Source organism: Martes martes (genome assembly GCF_963455335.1).
Source record: "Martes martes genome assembly, chromosome: 1".
Taxonomy (NCBI): Eukaryota; Metazoa; Chordata; class Mammalia; order Carnivora; family Mustelidae; genus Martes; species Martes martes.
In genome coordinates this window covers 131,373,799-131,391,438 of record NC_137888.1, presented here as the reverse complement: position 1 = coordinate 131,391,438, position 17,640 = coordinate 131,373,799, and the positions used below count along the sequence as shown (strand labels likewise).

General features: G+C 46.5%; 1 protein-coding gene across 1 annotated transcript in view; it reads right to left on the bottom strand.

Moving 5' to 3' along the window:
* The window catches only part of GALNT15 (polypeptide N-acetylgalactosaminyltransferase 15), a 42,580-nt gene extending 38,397 nt beyond the window's left edge, over positions 1-4,183 (bottom strand). The window contains exon 1 of the mRNA XM_080803377.1: positions 3,098-4,183. Coding sequence (XP_080659503.1) covers positions 3,098-3,624 — 527 coding nt within the window. The 5' untranslated portion in view covers positions 3,625-4,183. The remainder of the gene's footprint in view (positions 1-3,097) is intronic.
* Between the last annotated feature and the right edge of the window lie 13,457 nt (positions 4,184-17,640).

Below are 17,640 nucleotides of genomic sequence, written 5' to 3'. Positions count from 1 at the left end.
GACCTTTTATACTGATTTTCCCCCTCCCCGTTTCGGTCTTGTGTTATTATTGACTTCCTTGCATGCTGCTTTTCAATGTGACCTTCAGCAGTGACCCTAGAGGTCCTCAGATAAAGCCTGTGGCTTTGGGGGGGAATGAGCAAAGGCCAGGACTGGTTTGGAGATTTTGGTGCATGAATCAGGGCCAGCAGGACTTGTCTGGGTCAGGACAGGCTTGCAGGAAGCCCTGGGATGGGTGGTGCTCGGTACACTACAGCCGAAGGTAGAGGCACGGGATTTCCAGAGTTCTCCTTGGCCTGGTGGAAAGCAGGGCAGGACCCACACGGGGTAGGACCTTCATACACGGCTGGTTTTTTAATGAGCTGGATTTGGGCCTGGTTTTGAAGTGGGGAGAGGCGGAGGGTCCCGTCCCCCTGGTTGCCTCACTTTGCAGAGAATCCCTTGTGGGTCCTGAGAGGGGCAGGAGGGGGAGACAGCAGCACCTGAGAGGCAGAGGGGAGAGGAGAGAGAGGCTGGGGGCCAAAGCCCCGGCCGCACAGGCTGCATGGGGGAGCTGAGCCAGCAGAGGGCGCCACACACCTCCACACGGAGCTGATGGCGGGCCTGGGAGAACCAAGGCAAGCTGGGGGAGGGGGTTTTCCTTGGACTGCGGGGTTTCCCAGTCTGGAAAGTCCCAAACTGAGACCAGTGGGTTACGCTGGCTTGAAGAGGCACCCACTGAAGAGGCTCCCACACACATGCGTCGGTGAACATTGCACACGTGACACAAACCGTACCCGGACTCATACCACACATGCAAACAACACACACATGCTCTTTACATCCCAAGCATAGCACACGCAACACACTTGTACACACACGTACAACTCGCCTGACACACTTACAACATGTATGCAACACATTCAATGCACACGTGTACCTGCAAACTTGCAAAATAACAGACACATGTACACCCCACACCCACATACACGCCACCTACAGGTGCACAACACACACTCTGCAAAATTCACCCAGACTTACATCACACACACACACACACACACACAATACTCATGCACTTCACACCACATGACTAGTACATAACGCACCTACACATGTACAACTCAGAGAACAGGTTGATACCACATGTGTGCAACACATCCAACCCGCACACCCACACAAGCACATCTGCACACGTAACGCAGTCGCCACACAGTGTCCATGCATGTGTGTGCTACAAACACACACACAAAACAAAACCCCAGTCACAACTCATACCTGCATAATGCATGTCACACTATGTGCAAAACAGACATAATCACAAATGTACCATATATGCCCCTTTGTATATCAACATGCACACACATAAGAACATGGACACGTGCATGTGTGACTCCACACCACACAACTCATACCTGTGCACAGCACAACACAACACACGCAGGATATGTATGTATGTCCGACACAACAGACATGCAATGTACTTTCTACATGAAACACACACATGCACAAACACACATATACAAGGTACCCACAGATATGTGTATGCACAGCGCATTTACATAAAGTACACACACACACACACACACACCTGTGGGTAGCCAGAGACCCTCTTGTTTGAGGCAATGTTTCTTATTGGCAAAATGAAGACACTCCTTCTTGCACTACGCCAAAGCAAAAACATATGCAAAGAATTTGAAAACTATATATTCATTCATTCAGCCCTCATTTCTTTCTGTCTGCAAGGCAGGGACCCGAGCATTGGGCAAATGTCAGGGACCACTTAGTTTTGGTTGTAGTGAGTGTGATGAATTCAAACTTCTGAGAGCAAAAAATCGCCCACCAGGCGTGGGCCTGGCTGGGTCTGGAAGTTCCCTGAAAAGAGCTTTTAAGCCAAGACCTGAAGCTGGAGCAGCAGGATTAGGATGGGTAAGATGAGCGAGGCAGCCACAGGGCAAATTATTTGCATGCCCCGAGGGTGATGCTGGCCAGTCAGGCTGCCAGGGCACCCCCCACCCCCGCCGCCCACCCTGGGCTCAGAGGAGCACATTGCCTTGACTGCAACTCTACGTGGACCTGCCCACCCAGCGAGGGTCAGAACTTGTGTTTGCTAGGTGGGAAACTCGCTGTGCTCTAGGAAGTGCAGTGGCTTCTAGGGAAGGAACTTCCCAGAGCTAACCAGCCACCTTGGCCCTGGCTGCTGGACTAGAGCCCTCCCCTGCAGCCAGCCATGGTGATGGTGGGGGAGGACAGGGGATGCACAAGGCAAGCTCAGCATCTCCCTGGGTCCAGCCTGCATGTTGTCACACTTCCTAGCTTGCCTCTAGGGTGCGGCCAGCCTAGGTTGCCAGGCTAGGCTGCCGCAGCACTAGCCCCTGAGGACTGGGACTGTGTCCCGAGTCTAGTAAACAAAGGAGGGTGGCATGGGGTGGCAGTCCAGGGAGACTGGAGCTTCTTGGATTCCAGTCTCTGCTTTGGTACCTGCTGGCTGTGTGACTGTGCGCAAGTTACTTGACTTCTCTGTGCCTTGTTTTCATACCTATAAAATCAGCCTGAAGGTAATCCTCTCACTCATCTGACAGAGTTGTAAGGACTAATATATGAACAGCTCTTAGATTAGAATCAGGCACCTGGCAGGAGTCACAGAAATGTTAGTTTCAATTGTTATTTTGACCCAAAAGGAAAGCAAACAATAGCAACAACCATAGTATCCAAATGCATGGAGGCAGAGTGTTAGAGGTGGAAAGTGGGTTGGAGAACGTCTGCCCCACACTCACTCTGTGTTGAATGGATAAAGCTGTTTGACCTGATCATCCCGAGACAGAAGGACTAGCACCGGTGTGGGGAAGAGCAGTAAGAGCTCCTCCTTTTCACACCTGGAGGGCTGGTTAAATCCCAACCTATCCAGAGTTCCTCACTCCCTGCATCTGGGATGTAGTCTGAGACCACCCATTACTAACAAGTCCCCAGGTGATGCTTCTGCCACCCAGTCCAGGGACCACATCTTGGGAATTACTGCCCTAAGGATAGTGGAGGCAGAATGGAGAACGTTGGCGTCCCAGAGTCTGCAGATAAGGCCTCCGGAGCTGGGGGAAGGGAAAACCAGGGCCTTACTTACAGTGGATGCCGTACCTCAGGTAGCGCCCTCTGCAGGGGGATGCGGGCACTGAACGCCTCCTCCAGGCTGCGTGGGGTCAGCTCATCTTCAGATGCTGCCCCATCTTCCTCCTCCGCGGCCCAGTCCCTCTCTGGGGCCTCTTCATCCTGCCTTCTGCTTGGCTGTTTGATGAGCCGGTAGCTGCCACCTCTCCTGCTCTGGGTCTTGTTCCTTCTGGCCCTGGGTGAGGCCACGGCCACCAGGAGCTGATCCTCCCGCAGAGAGATAAAGGGGGGCAGGCCCTCCAGGGGGCTGTACTCTTGGCCCTCATCCTCGGCCTCCAGCACCCATTCCTGGGATTCCCCGAAGTCCAGGCGATACCCAGCATCTGGGCTGCGCTGGGCGGCCTGGGCTGTGACCGCAGGGTGTGGGGCGTGCGGGGGAGGGAGCAGCACGGCCACCATCAGCAGCATGCACCCCAGCATCAGCAAGAGCAGCAGGAATGGCAGTCTGCACGGTCCATGCCGGCATCGCTTCCTTAGGAGCATGTTGCTGGAACTTGCCAAGTGCAACAGGTCATATTCAAGTTTGCGTCCTCCTTCAGCTCCAGGTTCCTTCAGGCTTGCAGGAGAACCTGGCTTCCTAGTTCCACCTGGAAGTTTTTCGCTGGTCACTTAACCTGCTCCTTTTTTTCCATCTGACATTTGCCAATAGCATGTGCAGGACTGACTTGTACTCACAATCAGAAAGCCACGGGACCCAGGTCCCACACTGGTTCCTCCCTCTCTGAGTGGATTTCTGTAATTGCCTTCTGAAAGCCCATTCACGGGGTCTTCAAATGAAATTGTTTTTGCCCCCTTTACCCTCTTTATCTCCTTGGGGGAAAAAAATTATTCCATTCTGCTCAGGTGTTTGGTCTCACATGTTTCATCTCCCCCCCAACCCCCTGCCCTTGCATGAATGATCAGGTTGCTATGCGATGTCTTGAGGGGAGCTGGTGGGTCCTCAGTCCAGCAGAGCTGACAGTCGTCCTCCTTTGGACACTTCAAGTCAGGTCAGATCAACAGATGTGAAGCCGCAGGCAGCGCCTGATTTCCTTTCACACATAGCTCCGAGCTCAGCTGAGAGCCCTCTGCCAGACACATCAGGAGCCAAGCGTGCGCCTCGCTCCTGGTCCTAATGCCCTCACTGTTCCCAGGCTTTGCACAATCCCACAGAACACAACTCTGGGGCAAAATAAACACCGTCACCGCCAGGACCAAACCCAAACAGGAACTTGGAGCTGCAATTTTAATCTCGTAGATAGGAAGACTTCTTTCCCCACCCACAGGGGCAGTCAAGAGTGTTCCCTCCTGATTTCAGGAAGGCTGTAACCTGGGGCATAGATGCAAAGAGTTAGCTGTCGGTTTGTACCCTTAGCCTCCCACAAGTGATCTGGGAAGTTAGGCTGGACTCTCCCTCCTTCTTGAGGACCACTGTTCTCAGCCTTCTGAGAATGAGGGAAGCTGGGGGGAGATGCTCTTACACTTAAGCCCCTCCTGCCCACAAGAGCATCCAAATGCCTCCTATACACGGTCACTAAGGGGGGAAGTCAGGGAAGGAGTGGTGTGTTCTTCAGTTATAAAACCTTCATTCAACCAACCGATTTTAATGAACAGCTACTATGTGCCAAAACTATCCTGGGACTGGGAGTGCAGCAGTGAATAAAACACCAAAATTGGTCCTTTGGACTGGAGTTTACATTCTAGCGGGACAGACAGACAGATAATTAATTGAAAAATGCAGTGGGCCAGGTGCTGGTAAGGGCTCAGGAGAAAAATAAAACAGGGCAAGGGGCTGGGAGCATGCACTGGGGGGTTGACAACAGACACTGAGTGGTGAGAGAGGATTTCACAGAGGAGTTCACTTCCGCGGAAGGAGGAGGCCAGGCAGCAATGTGGGGACGAGCATCGGGGTCAGGGGATAGCAAAGGCAAAGGTCCCACAGCGAGCATGTGCTGGACCTTTCCAGGAGCAGCAGAGAACCTGTGTGGCAGGAACAGAGTGAGGAGGGCAGAGTGTGGTGGAAAACAGGATGAGAAAGGCAAGGGGGTTAAGAGGTGGGGGGCAGGGTCATGGAGGGCATCGGAGGGTATTGTAGGGATTTGGGCTTTTCCTCTTTCCTCTGAGTGAGATGGGAGCCCTGGGAGTGTTGTGAGTGGAGGACAGACACAACTGACTTAGATTTGAACGAGATCACTCTGGATGCCATGTAGGGATCACACTGGATGCTGTGTAGGGATCACACTGGGGGAGCAGAAGGGAGGAGCAGGGAGACCAACTCAGGTGCTGTTGCAGTGAGAAATAATGAAGGCATGGACCAAAGTGGAGGTGGGGAGGAGCAGTCAGCTTCTAGACATATTTGATATCCAGTGTAAAGAGAAAGAAGAGTCCAGGATGATTTCAAGTTTTGGGTCTGGTGGTTGGAAGGACAAAGTTGCCATTACCCAAGAAGGGGAGGAGCAGGAGTTGGTAGAAGGAGATGTAGGACAGCGGCTGTCTGGGCCATGTGAAGTTCGAGATGTCGTGTAGGTAGTTAGGGGGAGGTGGGCAGCGGGATATGCGATAGCTGGGGTCGGAGGGGAGAGGTCTGGCCTGCCGATGGTAAAGCCACACAGGGACGGTGTCTGAAGCCATGAGATTCAAGGGGGTGATGTAGATGGGAGAGAGGAGGGAATCCAGCAGGCTCAGAGTTCCTGGGCTTCTGGCTGGCATAGCTGATTAAGGGTGACCAACCATCACGGGGAGGTGCATTTCTTCTTCTCACTGCAGAACTGCTAGGCTGCCCGGTAACCAGGAGTGGGGTGGGAGCGAGGGTCGTGGGGGAGGACTGCCATTGGGGAATTCCTGAAATGAATTACTCATTGTTTCTACTTTGATTTTGATCTTAGAATGTGAACTTAAACATCTCGTGGAAAAAAATGTTTTCCCTTTTGATTCAGTTGCTTCTTCCAGAGCTCGAGCGCAGTGTGTGTGTGTGTGTGTGTGTGTGTGTGTGTGAGCATTTCCCCTGAAGACATTCAGAGTCAGAGGCAACATAGTGAGTTATACCTGACTGCTCTTCACAGCCCAATGTAGTGTCCTGATGGACAGCAGTTAGGATTGCTGGATCGGACCATATCTTCCCAATCCCACATCAGGGTGGAGTGGGGTGGGAGTTATATGACTTTCAGGTTCAAGAGGCAGGCACTCTGGGAGATGTCATTTAGAATTTCTGGGACATTTTGAGGTAAACCAGGATGATTCCAGACTTCCAGAGAACAAGCAATGCTCGGTCTCCAGCCTCAGGGCATAACACCCTCCCTGACCCTCTCCAGAAACACTGGTTTCAAACTCACCAGCCAACCCTCCCCACCCCTGCCCAGGGCCTTTACCTGACTGATCATTTGCTTGACCTTTCCTTCCCCAGAAAGCCACCCAGAAGGCTCACTTACTTTCTTTCATGTTTCTTCCAATATTGCCTATTCAAGCAAGGTGTCCCCTGATCCCTTACACCAGTAGCCCCTCCATCTACGCATGGCGTTCTGTCCTCTTGCCTCGCTTTCTCTGAGGCTCTGTAGATTTGCCCAACACTTGATAAGTAAGATAGCTTGGTTCTTCGTTGTCTATGCTCCTATCCCACCCTCATAAAAGGTAAGCCCTACAAGGAGAGCTGTACCACCCGTTTGTTCACTGCTGTTTCCCCGGAGAACTGTGTGTCTGAGTGGGCACTCAGAAAATATTTCTCGAATGAACGTAGAGACAACAATATAGCTATTCTGATTCAAGTCAAGTGAGGTCAGCGTGTCCTCTGAGACTCCGGGATTTGGATCAGCCCTAAAAGGATCCCACACAGCCCATAATCATGGGATGATACTTGATGATACTTGAAGTCTGCTAAGAATGAAGTAAAATTCCCACATACTTCCCCCATGGACAGTCACTCTGAGCTGAGGGAGCAACAGGCCTTTCTGGCCCCAGGCCACTGGGACCATCTACACATGCCCTCTGCCCCGTCCCAGCTCCTGGCTCAAGGGAGTGAGCTGCTTGTACACCTTCTCCCAGCTAGAGCCTCCCGTCAGCACCCAGATGTCAGCAAGTCCTCCTCAGTCTACAACCCTGGCTCTTAGCTTCTGTCTTTGTGCAACTGGATTTCCTTCGTGGTCTCTTCTGCTCAGAAACAAAACCAAGCAAACCGTGGATCCCTCCCTCCCTCCCTCCCTTCCTTCATCCCTTTCATCCTCTCTCTCTCCCTCCTCCCTGACCATGGGTTTTTTTCTGATCACTGAATTGTTGAAAACGCCAACCGTATTCTAAAACTATGGTCGACCAATTCTTGCTAATGCTGGGTAAGTGTTAGGGGATGATTTGAGTTTTGTTGATCCTTACACTGAATTTTCACTGCTACAGTTGAGAATCACAGGCTCTAAGTGAGTTTCTCTAAATGAATTTTTTTTTCGTAGTTTTGTAACGATACGTATATGTATCAAGAAAGCTATAACTTAGGGTTCGGTTGTGGGTTTTTTTTTTTAATTGTTTTTTTTATTTTTTCAGGATGATTTGTTGATTTTTCTAACCTTCCCGAAATTTGAGCTTATACCTCAATAGAACGGGGATATTTTACATCACACAACTGCAGACAAAGAGGAGTAATCCTGGGAGTGGGGACAACGCACACTCCAGTTAGACATCAGGATGTCTGCATTTACTTCCTTTAGCCTTTTATCTGCCTGTTCTAAGGCCACAGACCCTTTAGTGTAGAAAAGTCTGCTATTTGCCTAGAAAAAAAGTTAAGTCTTCCATGCAGTGTGGCAGCAGGTCAAAGAGCCTGACCAAGCCAGAGACCGAGGCCTTCACTGAGGGAACAGCGGATGTCAGCTAGTAAATAAACTCCCTGTCACGCGACAGGACACCGGGCCCAGGCCATTCTTGGCGTCATCAGCAGGTGAATGTCTGGTCACCGTTCGGTTCCCGTATGAACTTGAGGTAGAGAGAAGAGCCAGAAACAAGAGGAGAAGAGAAAACAGTTCCCGCAAGTACTTGACCGCAGGCATGTGGTCTGTGCGATTTTGTTATGTTAAATGGTGATGGCTGTTCACTTTTTGGCCTCCCCTATTGACGGTCGCTCCATCTTCGTCTCTCCCACACATAGCACGATGCCTGGCCTTGCAACACGTGTCACAGAGATCGGATTAGTACACTAGACGTTGTGCACTGACTGAATCGTTGCCAGTAAGGTAACAGCCTGGGATGGGTACCAATGTTTGGCCTTAGAAAGGGGAGAAGGGAGTGAGAGGCCATGTCAGCGCCCCCTCCTCCCTTCCCTCAGACCGCCTGACAGGACCAGGCCTGAGGTGGACAACCTCACTCCGGCTTCTCTGACAGAACCCCTTCGGCTCGGCTTTCCTTGTGTGGGGACCGTACTGGAAAAGAACGTGATCACTGATCAGAGTGTAACTGTGTGTGTAAATACCACAGCGGTAAGCAATGACGGAGAAGAGTTTTTACACAGGGCTGCCTTAAGAGAGGAGCAACATCTATGATGCTTACAGAGTCATCTTCAGATGTAAGAGTGGCCAAGAACAGAGGCCCTTCTTAGGCCCTTCTCAGACTTCCTGAGCTAGAGTTGATGGAGGGTGGGCCCAGGCATCTGTGTTTTAACGAGCCCTCCAGATCCTTCTGATGTCTGCCAGGGATGGAGGGCTCCCTTGTAAGGAAAACTGCCAAATCACTATGCTATACACCTAAAACTAATATAACATCTAATGTCAGCCCTATTTCAATTCAAATAAAAATTTGAATATATTTGAAATATATTGAAATACATTTGAAAAATATATAAAGAATACCTCTCCCCTAACATGACAAAGAAGAAATCCAAACTCAATTTGCTTCTTTCTGTCTTTCTCTCAAGGCTGGGACCTAGTCTTCCTGGGCATGAGAGGGCAGCAAGGGAGCTCAGTTCTGTGTGTATAAACCCCAGATGTGCGAGGCCACATTCTCCTTGGTGTGGGTTTATGAGCTCATTTGCCCCCAAAATAAAAACAAAAAATAAAAACACTCATCTGGGTTCACACATAAGCTAGTCTTAGGCCCTTCAAGATTTTCCCCTGGGGGCAGGGTCTAGGTTGTGGGTGCTACCCAGGGCCCCGGCTTGAGAGCGAGCTCACCTGTCCTCCTCCTTGTTATTTACCCATGCCAGGGTCTCCTGAAAGGGCTCTGGTCCCATCTGGCCCCCAAACGCAAGGTTTCCTGGGGCCACACTCCTTGAGACCCAGCCGTGTCACTCTTCTGGGGGGGGGGTGGGCACAGGGAGCTCTGTGAGACCACCTCACAATCAGCAGCCTAAACCCAAGCAAGACTTTACTCCTGCTCGCACAGCATGCTGGTTGTAGAAGACTCTGGGGGCTTGTCACTGCCCCAGACGGTGAGCATGGGGACACTGGTCCTCTCTCTCTCTCTGGGGCTTCGGTCGTTCACCTCCACATTTGCTTTCTGCCTTGGGGATTGGCTTGGAGGAGGGACATAGGGCAACTTTCCAGGGGTTCACTGGGATCCAAGGTCTCTTTGCTCTCCCTTCAACCTTTCTTCTCCTGGACTACTGCATTTAAAAATAGGTACATTTAATATATATATTTATAATTTCCAAAGGGACTGTAGCAGCTGCTGTACTAGGTCCCTCAGCCTCGCTCTGAGTTCACCTGCAGCTGCAGACAGACGTTGGCTGTGCCCACAGACAGGGCACCACAGTGCCCGCGTCTCCGCCACTGGGGAACTCGCTCCCTCTTTGAGCAGAGCAAGGCAGGACTGCTAGGGACTTAACTACAGGAGCAACTTTAGTCATAAAGGAAAGGAGATTGGTGGATAAATGCCTCAGTGCAAAATACCGGATAAGCTCAGTGCAACTATTCTGAGATGTGGTTTACATAATTCATTAGAGAATTCCTAGCGGTACTGAGGTCCCAACTGTCCACAGGGACAGTCCATTCATCAGTCTACCCTTTATCCACATTCTCCGTTCTTCGTCTCGTTTTCGCCACCCTCTCGCTTGTACTTCTTGGTTCTCTTCCCAAGTAAACTCCTGACACCTAACTTCTTACTTCAGGGTTTGCTGTCAGGGGAATCCAAAGTAAGACAGGGGTGCCACCAGCATAAATACTTGATCTATGCCTTTTGTTTTCTGGTTGTGGAGGACAGTAATCACTGAAAGAGGTACCTTCCTCTCGTATTCTGCAAGGTTATTTCTGTTCTTTTTGTGTAAGTGGGACTGTGACATGTTTCCTGATCTATGCTCTGTGCAAAATATGTGATCATTACTCTTTTAGATCTAAAGTCCTCAAAAGAGTGAAACATTCTTCAGCATATTCTGTATGATGCCTAGAATAATATGTTGCAGGGTAAAGGCCATACCCAACATTGTAAAGACAGCCTGTCTTAAAAAAACACAGTTAGGGGCGCCTGGGTGTCTCAGTGGGTTAAGCCTCTGCCTTCAGCTCAGGTCATGATCTCAGGGTCCTGGGATCGAGCCCCGCATCCGGCTCTCTGCTCAGTGGGGAGCCTGCTTCTGCCTCTCTCTCTCTGCCTGCTTCTCTGCCTACTTGTGATCTCTATCTCTGTCAAATAAATAAATAAAATATTTAAAAAAAAACACAGTTAATCCCAATAATTCTAACAGTATTTTGGAATTCATTCTAACCACCCAATTCCACTAAAAAAAATTTTTTTTTAAAGCTCCTGTTATTTTGTTTTCAAGTCATGGTTATATATTTTTTTTTAAAGATTTTATTTATTTATTTGAGAGAGACAGAGAGCACAAGTTGGGAGAGGGGCAGAGGGAGAGGGAGAAGCAGCCTCCCTGCTGAGCAGGGAGCCCGAGGCAGGGCTCTGTCTCAGGACCCCAGGACACCGAGACCATGATCTGAGCCGAAAGCAGATGCTTAATTGACTGAACCACCTAGGCGCCCCCTGATTATGTATTTTTTAAGGGCAACAGCTTTTCACCTAAAAATGACTTTTGTTCCTAAAAACAAGTACTGAGAAAATAACCCCCGTTGCTCAGTAATAGCAGGTGGGGGTCAGATTGGGAGGAAAATCATGGACACTAAGCTTATTCTCCATGGATCCATCCAGATAGGGTGGTGGAGAGGCAGCTCTCCTGATTCTGCCTGCCTGGGGAGGCCTAGACTCCGGCAATGGCCATGACCCAAATCAGCATCTTGCTAAACCCAGAAACAAGACTTGAGGCAGCTCCAGCCAGCTCCCACCGCAGATGTACCAGAAAAATAACTCCATACAAATTCAGGCGGTGTGCATGTCAGTTTCATGTTGTGGGACACTCCAGGAGAGTCTCCACTTAGTTCTTCCATCTTTTCAGCTACCGCTGACTCTCTTGTCCCTCTGAAGGAGGGACCGGGGCCGGGACCGAGATTCTCGGACCACCTTCAGACTAGCCTCATGAGCCCCTTCTGGGTGACATCAGTCACTGTCAACACCACAATCTACGCTCAACAGACTGCTCAGGGGACAGTTGGCTCTTGTACAGAACGGGGAGGCTCTGTTAACAGTCTTCAGGTGTTCTTTGTTGATTAATTGATTGATCGGTTGCTTGCTTGATGTCCCCTTTTAGTCTATTAAACTTGGAAAGCCAAGCATCTGACTTCTTTGTAAGCAGCACTCTTCAGTGTCCCCTTTTCCCCAAGGCAATGAGGATGGGCGTCAGTTGTCAGAATGGGGAAGGGCTAGGGCACAGAGGAGATTACGGAGAGCAAACTTCTCAGGCATCCTCTCCCCGCCCCCCCCCCCCCCCCCCCCCCCCCGTTCCAGGCGTCTTTGAAGGTTGAAGCCAGTCTGGGAGAACTACAAGCCTCTGTCCCTCATTATTTTTCTAATTCTGAGAACAAAGGTCTACTTTCTGTTCTAGTGCAAAAAGCAGGGTGAACTCAGCGCTCTCTGTACTTGAAAACTTGTAGCTTTTGGGTGCATGTGTCCACACAGGCATGCGTATGCATTTATACTACACATTTGAAATAGACTTTGTGGATAATTACACTGACTTGAGCTGGGGTTGCCAGGATTAAAGATGCTGCCAAACTTTTGAGAGGACCTGGAAGACTAATTGCACAGGGCATGAGTGGATTTTGGAGATAGAGATGAGTTCTGTGACTGATATATGAGGTTTGGAGTATCTGTAATGATTCTTTTGAAAGAGCACTGTGAAGACCTACTCGGTGTATTTACTATTGCAGTGTCTCCATTCATTCTAAAGACATTACTGAACATCCACCAGGTGCCAGGCAAGGTGCTCAGCATGCTGAATAAAAAGATGAACAAGACGTGGCCAGTAAGACAGGTCCACAAGGTATGATAACCGCATACCGTGCTGGGAGTACTCCTGGAGATGTATACTAACTAATATTTGGGTACGTGTGGTGACAAAATAAAATGTGCAGGCCTGACGTTTCTGCAAGCCTGTTGATAAACACCAAAAGTGCAATTACTTCTCCACCCGCCCATAGGCTGTAAGATCTTAGAAAGCTCTTGGGATCTCATGTGCTTGGTTCCTGCTGGTGCTGTGACTTCAAAAGGGCTTTTTAGTAGTGTGTTAATAATGAATTAAAGCCAGATTGATTCCAGCTTTGGGGCTGGCACTCTCAAAGCCTGGCTTTCCGTTCTGTGAGATAGAGACAGAGCTAAGAAGGAGTTTACGGCAGATGACCTTGAGGGAGGAAGGTAATCCTGCCAAGGGTGATTAAAGTTTTATTTATACAATTTCCCATTGGGTCTTGATCCACAGAAGCTGGGTCTAGAGGGAACATTTTTGTCTTCACCAGTTCATTTTAACCATATGGAGGATTCTGATCATATGGAGAGCTTTTTCCTTATCGACCCTGTTCCTGGACTTTTTCTACAGCAGTTTTAGGAAAATGGATAGAGAGACACCGAACTAGAGAGGCCTTGGTAAAAGGAATGAATTCTTGTGTTGGTAAGTTCTCAGGTTCTGTTTTGGTCTGGGAGAATCTAAACAATGGGCCAAGTGGAGAAGAAAGAGAAGAAAGAGGCAGAAAACTGAGAGCCACCATGAGAGAGGCTATATAATATATATTATATATAATAAATATATATAATAAAAACATAAGGTAGGAGAAAGGAAAAAATGAAGATCTTTATCTCTATCTCTATCTATATATAAAATAAAAAGGTAAGATAGGAGAAAGGAAAAAAAAAAGAAAAAGCCTGATGGATTAGGCATAGAGAGTGAGAGATGTCAAGTTGGAGGAAGAGATGCTCTGAACGAACCATAGGGAACAGAGGAGGGGAACAGAGGAAAGGAATTTTAAGTGGTGTCTCTGTTATTCACTTATCAATAGTAGAATACACATTCTTCTGAAGTGCATATGGAACATTCTCCATGATAGACCACATGTTAAACCTTAAAACAAGCCTCAATAAATTTAAGGATTGAAGTCATACAAAGTATGTTCTCCAACATACTTTTTGTTCTCCAGGAACAATCAATACCAGAAGGAAATTTGAGAAACTTACAAATATGTGGATATTGAACAATACATTCCTTAATAACCAATGGATCAAAGAGGAAATCATAGGGAAACTTAGAAAATACTTGGAAAAAAATGAAAATGGAGGTACAACATACCTAAACTCTTGGCATGTAGCTAAAGTAGATTTAGAGGGAAATTTACAGCCATATGTGCCTATAAGGAAAGAGAAGAAAAACTTCAAATCAAACCTATCCTATTACTTTAGGGTACTGCAAAATAAAGAGTGAACTAAACCTAAAGCAAGCAGGAAGAGGAAAAAAAATAAAAAATCTTGGGGATTTTCTCATGTAAGAATTTATAAAGCTGCTTCATTTTATTTAATGGCCATATAGTATTTCATTGACTGGATAAACTATTCAGTGGTTAATTTAACCAGTCTTGTACTGATATACATATCTATTATCAATTTTTTGCTCTTATGATAATCCTGCCTTAAATACCCTTAGACACACAAACTCTCATATGTATGTGCATATACTTGTGAACTCTTGGAAAGGAATTTCTGGGTCAAATAAAATATGCATTAAAAACTTCAAAGCTATTACAATTTGTACTCCAAAGAGGCTGAATTAATTTACACTTACGATAAAATATAAAAATGCCCATATCCCCATAATATTACCAGTATAGAGTGTTAGTAGCCCTTTTAATCTTTGCCTACCTGAGAAGTGAAAAATGGTGTCTCAGCCACAAAAGCTTTAAGGTACCTAGTAATAAGTTTCACAAAATTTATGGGACAAACTATAATCTTTACTGAAGGAATAAAAGTAAACCTGGAGAGAAATAACATGATCCTCGGTGAAAAGACTCAATATCATAAAGATGTGAATCTTCCTCAAATTCATCTATAAATTCACCCTCATTTCATTCGAAGTGCTAATTGAGCTCCATAGATCTTCACAAGCCATCCTACAATTCCTACAGAAGGGTAAAGAACAAAGAACGGATAATTATGAAGAAAAAGAAGGAGATCCCTTTCCCTGGATATGCAAATTTATAAAGTTATAATATTTAAATTGTGCAGCATTGGAAAATGAATGAGAAAGAGATCAATGAACAGAATAGAAATTCCAGATAAAGACAGGTAAAATTTTTAAAGTTTGATAATATCAATTCAGTCAGGGATGTGGGGGATGGGGACTGTTCACATCACCGGAGGCAATGTAAACTACCTTTGAGGAGCATTTTGCCGATATCCAGTAACATCAAGGATGCCCACATTAGACAGCCCACTGTTTGCACTTCTGGAAAAATCTTTTGTATATTTCTACAAAAAAAGATGTGCAGCGATATTCACTGAAACACAGTAATGGCAAAAAATAGGAAATAACCAAATGTCACTAATGAAATCCACACAAACAAATCTCTAAAACACCACATCGAGTGAGAAATTAAGTTATAACAGGACAATATAATATCTACATGAGTTTTTTAAAGAATCAAAATGATACCACACATTAAGCATATGTAGTAAACACAGAAATTATCAAAAAGTAAAACACTTTTAGGAGATGAACACTACTGGAAATGGAGAAAAAAATAGAATAGAATAGGGGCAGCAGGTGTAGCTGTATCTGTAATTCCACATATTAATTAAAACCAAAGTTCTGAGGCTAATATGACCACGAGTCAACTTTTCAAAGCCTTAGAATGTACATATGAGTCATTTACATTATTTTCAGTGAGTTTGAGACATTTCATAATCAAAAGAAATCTAACGGGTATGTTACTGAGGTTTGAATAGCTATCTCTGCAGGGCCTCAGCAGTTATTTGTGGTAGATCCATATCTCCTGAGAATGGGCTCAGAGATGTCCATTGAAAAAGGCAAATTCACAGCCATTTTTATGTTTTACCATCTCGTAGAAACAAGAGCTATGAGACCTTAGTGTGGTATTTAGGACATTTCTCTCAACTTCATTTTGTTGTTCTTGTCATTTATCCTTTCTCATTAATGAGTAGATGGTCTTAAGACAAAAGGTTCCTGTGTTTATAGGAGGCCAAAAATGAGGGAAGGAACTGGAGAGACAGAAAACTCCATAGCCATTCTTTCCATTTCCTGGGAAGAACATCCCTTAAAAGTATAGCAGACGACTTCCCAGCAAATCTCTAAGGCCTGGAAGAGGAAAGCTGGGGCATGTTGGAAGCCACCTTAAACTGAGCATGACAGGAGGTTTGTCCATCCCTTCCCCTTGACAGTGTATCTAGGGAACTTGGCCCCTAGTCCAGCTTCCCCATTGTGTCTCCTCCCAAGGATCACAAGAGCCCATATACCATAAGGTTCCAGGAACAGACCTAAATGACGTTCAATTAGAAGCCACACTCTAACAATGCCTCTGACTTCTCTTACTCTTTTCCTTTTTGAATTTCATTTTCTATTTCTAGTTTCTATTGCTCTGTCTTCAAGTTAACTAATCTTTCCTTCTGTAGCATCTAGTTTGCTGTTAATCCCATCTAGTGTGTTGTTTCATTTTTCATTTTAGACATTCTGGTTTTATCACTAGCAGTTCTATTTGGATCTTTTTTTATATCTTCCATGTCTCTACTTAATATACTCCATCTGTCTTCCACTTTCAAACATATGAAATATAGTTACAATAATGGTTTCAATGTTCCTGTCTACTAATACTACCATCTGTGTCATTTCTTGGTCTGTTTTTATTAATATTTCTCCTCACTATAGATCATATTTTACTGGTTCTCTGCATGCCAGGTAATTTTTTCTTTGATGCCATATGTTGTGAATCTTATCGTGTTGGAAGTTGGAAGTTGGTTTTTGTATTCCTGTAAGTATTATTGAGCTTTGCTCTGGAAGGTAGTTCACTTAGTTGGAAACAGCTTGGTCTTCTGAGCAGTCTTTAGCTGAGGGCCAATTTTTTTCCACACTATCAAGGCAAGACCCTTCGAGTACTCTACCTGATGCCCCAGGAATGATAAGGTTTTCCACTCAACTGGTGGGAACACTATCTGCAACCTTGTGTAAGGTCTGAGGATTCTTTCCTCTGTTCCTTTGGGTGGCTTTGGTGTTTCCTCACACACATGTTCTGATCAGAGTTCATATGAGGTTTCACACATCCTTACAAACCTCTGGAGCACTCTCCGAGCACAGGTCTCCACTATCCAGTACTCTGCCTTGCCAACTCTAAACACTTCGACCTTCTTGGTCTCCAGCTCCATCTCTTCAACTCAAGGGGACCCCCAGGCTCCACCTGGGTTCCTCTTTCCTGCAGTATAGCCTGGAAATGGTCGCTGGGCAATACTCTGGGGAAATCATAGGGCTTACCTCATTTGTCCCCCTCTCTTGGGGATCCTGTGCTGACAGCCATTGCCTGAAAACCATCATTTTATATTTCTTCCCCAGGGTTTTTAGTTGTTCCTGAATTGAGGAAGAAAGCATTTCTATGGTGCTGTCTTTATTTGGGGTCCCCTGGAAGCAGACTCTGGGGTATAGTTGATATTTATTATTTATGGATTCTGTATTTGTGAATTTGCTTTCTTACTGTAATATTTGTAACTTCAAAATCAACATCTGTGGCACTTTCACATTTATTTGTGGGCATGCACAGCATGGCAAAATGTTTGAGTTACCTGATGGGCCCATTACCAGCTGAGGTCAAACAAGGTAACGCTCTGCCTTCTTATTTCAGTTCTTATGTTGTAGAAAAGTATCCTTTTTATATTCTATTTAGTGACACATTTTCCCCATTTTTGTTCTTTTCACTGGTGCCCCCAAGCCTAGTATTGAAGTGCTAGCTAGTGTTCCTAAGCCCAAGAAGCTTGTGAGTGGTCTATGGAGAAAATATGTGTGTTTGATAAGCTCCATTCAGGCAAGAGTTAATGTGTTGTTACCTACGAGTTCAATGTTTATGAATCAACAGTGTATATTGAATAACATATCTTTGAACATAAACACAAAAAACAAGGTTCTGTATTGACTGGTTGAGGAAAACATTGTGCCCAGAAGACTAGGAACCCAACCCCAGAAGCAAT